At 50.8% G+C, this 2,945-nt stretch overlaps 1 protein-coding gene across 1 annotated transcript; it reads right to left on the minus strand.

The window, feature by feature from the left end:
• Positions 1–1,223: 1,223 nt before the first annotated feature.
• LOC104542232 (elongation factor 2-like) lies at positions 1,224–2,653 on the minus strand. The gene is given in 5 exon segments (XM_010186469.1): positions 1,224–1,331; positions 1,333–1,389; positions 1,391–1,419; positions 2,261–2,393; positions 2,480–2,653. Coding segments are annotated over 5 exon segments (489 nt in total). The 5' UTR covers positions 2,642–2,653.
• Positions 2,654–2,945: the final 292 nt, after the last annotated feature.

Genomic DNA, 2,945 nt, shown 5'->3' on the forward strand with positions numbered 1-2,945 from the left:
GATCCCGCCCATCCCTGGCTCCGCCCCCTTCCGCGCGACGGGGGCGGTACCAAGGGCGGGCTCGCTGGGGTTGCTCCGCCCACCCGCAGCACACGGTCCTCCTGCCCGCCAGGGGGCGCGGCATCTCTGCCTGGGAAAGCACACCCTTAATCACCAGGATCCGATTTTTATTAATTGCAGTGGCACTAACACAGGCGGCGATGGGCACAAGGACTTGGTCACAGGCTGAAAGCTGCCCAGAGCACCTGACAGGAGCTGCAGCCACAACAGTTCTGAGAAAAGTCAATCGCCTCAGACCCAGTAAACACTGACCCAAGGGGAGACTCTTCAGAATCGGTCTGGCTAGGGATGGAAGGGACCTCTGAATGATCCTCCAGTCCAAACCCCTGCTTCAGAATCGGTCTGGCTAGGGATGGAAGGGACCTCTGAATGATCCTCCAGTCCAACCCCCTGCTAGAGCAGGGTCATCCAGACATCACCCAGGAACACATCCAGGCAGGGTGTGAATGTCTCCAGAAGAGACCCCACAGCCTCTCTGGGCAGCCTGGTCCAGGGCTCTGGTACCCTCCCAGGAAAGTTTTTCCTTACGTTTAGGTTGAACCTCTGGTGTTCCAGCTTATGACCACTGCCCCTTGTCCTGTCACTGGGCACAAACGAGAACACGGCCAGCATCTCCCAAGCTGGGACACCTCTTGGGTACTAACTCCTCAAGGTCATCCACCAAGCGTCACAAAGGGCAAGGGCAAAGTCAGTCCTTCTCCAGGCTCAATTATCACACACCAAGGAACACCAACACAGGGGGAATGTTTGCTTTAAACTCAAGAAGAGGGAAACTTTACCTAGAGATTGGTCTCTTACATCCACCCCTCCACCTATTTACATGTTTGAATATACACATTTTACAAGTGTGCATGTCTGTCTTTATATTTTGAAAGTACCTATATATATATTTATTTAAGATACCTTGGAGTAAGTTCCCCCAAATCTTGTCATTCTATAATCTGTAAGTCAGTCAGTTCTTATTATAACCAATTTATTATAAACATCCCCAGCATCCATCACAAAACAGCAAAGAGGAGTCATGCAAAACACAAACCTAGGCAGCTTTTTTTTCCCCCCTTTAAAGTCTCCAATAGGTCCAGATTAATTAACAATGCAAACAGATGGTCATAAGCATTAACGCTAAATAATTAATTGCCCTCCACTCCCAAATATGATTTTAATCAGAGTTTGTCAAGGAAGTTGTCGAGAGCAGGGATGCCTTCCTTCAGTTCTTTGTGTTTGCAGGTCTCATTCACCACAGTGCAGGGGCAGCTGGCGCTGTCAAAAGGGATTCCCCAGCAGGATCTGCCAGTGGTCAAAGACACACTGGGGGAAGACCTGGCCCCCCTGAGTTGGGCCTCAAATTCAGTGTGAAACCTGTGACAAGGAAGACACCGGTGAGGAGGAAGCAGGAACACGCAGAGTTCAGCATCACCTCTAGCAGAGCCAGGGCTCCAGGTCACCACTGGCACATCTAGAGTGAAGGAACCCAACACAGTGCCCAAAAGCCTACAGTGATGCCAACCACAGCCCAACACTGCTGTGGGGAATGGCCAAGAGTTGGGGTTGGAGAAAGCTCCAGAGAGACCTCACTGCAGCCTCTCAAAGGGGCTTCTAAAATGGGGACAAACTTTAGTAGGGCCTGTAGTGATGGGACAAGGGGAAATGGATTTAAACTGAGGGGAGATTCTGATCAGATACAAGGGAGAACTTTATCACACTGAGTGTGATGAAACACTGGCACAGGTTGCCCAGAGAGGCAGTGGATGCCCCATCCCCGCCAACATTCAAGGTCAGGTTGGACAGGGCTCTGAGCAACCTGATCTGGTTGAAGATGTCCCTGCTCATGGCAGGGGGTTGGATCAGATGGCCTCTAAAGGTCTCGTCCAATCCAAATAATTCTGTGATGTTGGTCTCTTTTCCCAACTAAAAAGCGATGAGACAAGAGGAAATATTCTGAAGTTGCACCAGGGGAGGTTCAGATTGGGCATTAGATGTATGAAGAATTTCTTCACCAAAAGGGTTGTCAAGCATTGGAAAGGGCTGCCCAGGCAAGTGGTGCAGATACCATCCCTGGAGGAATTTAAAGGATGTGTAGGTGTCAGAGATATGGGTCAGTGGTGGAGTTGGCAGTGCCAGGTTAAGGGCTGGACTCGATCTTAAAGGTCTTTTCATACCAAGCTCCTGGGAGCTGCTGCACCCCAGGCCCAGCACTCACCAAAGGACTCGTTGACGGGCAGGTACGCCTTGACCACGAACATGGGGGTGCCAGCCACCTGGGTCTCCTCAAACACGTGGCCACGTTTCCTGTTCAGCACACCGTAGATGCCACCCACCACCTGCTCTGGGCACTGCAAGAGAGAGGTGTCAGGACCACAAACCGCTCACTTAAGTCTCCTTCACATGGGATCTTCTGAGCTGAGCAGATGTTCCTCACCTGGATCTCCACAAGGTAGATGGGCTCCATGAGCCTGGGCTGAGCGGTGAGCACACAGGCGTACAGGCATCTCCTGGCAGTTGGAATGATCTGCCCACCTCCACGGTGGATGGCATCAGCGTGCAAGGTGACATCGTGCACATCAAAACGCACACCACGCATGTTCTCCTCACACAGGACCAGGGTTCACCATCACCAGGTCAGCATTTCCTTCCAGAAAGCTCCAGTCCCTTGACTTACAGCATTCCTTGGAAGCAGGTCCTAGAGCAGGAGGCACAAGAGCCCATTTGGGACATGAAGGAGGCATTTTGCACGTCATCTTCCTTGCCTAGGACTCAAGAACCCTCCTTGCTCTGCTTGATGAAGGTGAGATCATTTTCTGAGAGTTTAAAAAATAGCTCTGAAATAAAAAGTAAAAACTATTAAAATTATTATCTACAATTTACCCCTCCTCAGTGCTTAGAAA

This window comes from Mesitornis unicolor, unplaced genomic scaffold, assembly GCF_000695765.1.
Source record: "Mesitornis unicolor isolate BGI_N332 unplaced genomic scaffold, ASM69576v1 scaffold23946, whole genome shotgun sequence".
Classification (NCBI taxonomy): domain Eukaryota; kingdom Metazoa; phylum Chordata; class Aves; order Mesitornithiformes; family Mesitornithidae; genus Mesitornis; species Mesitornis unicolor.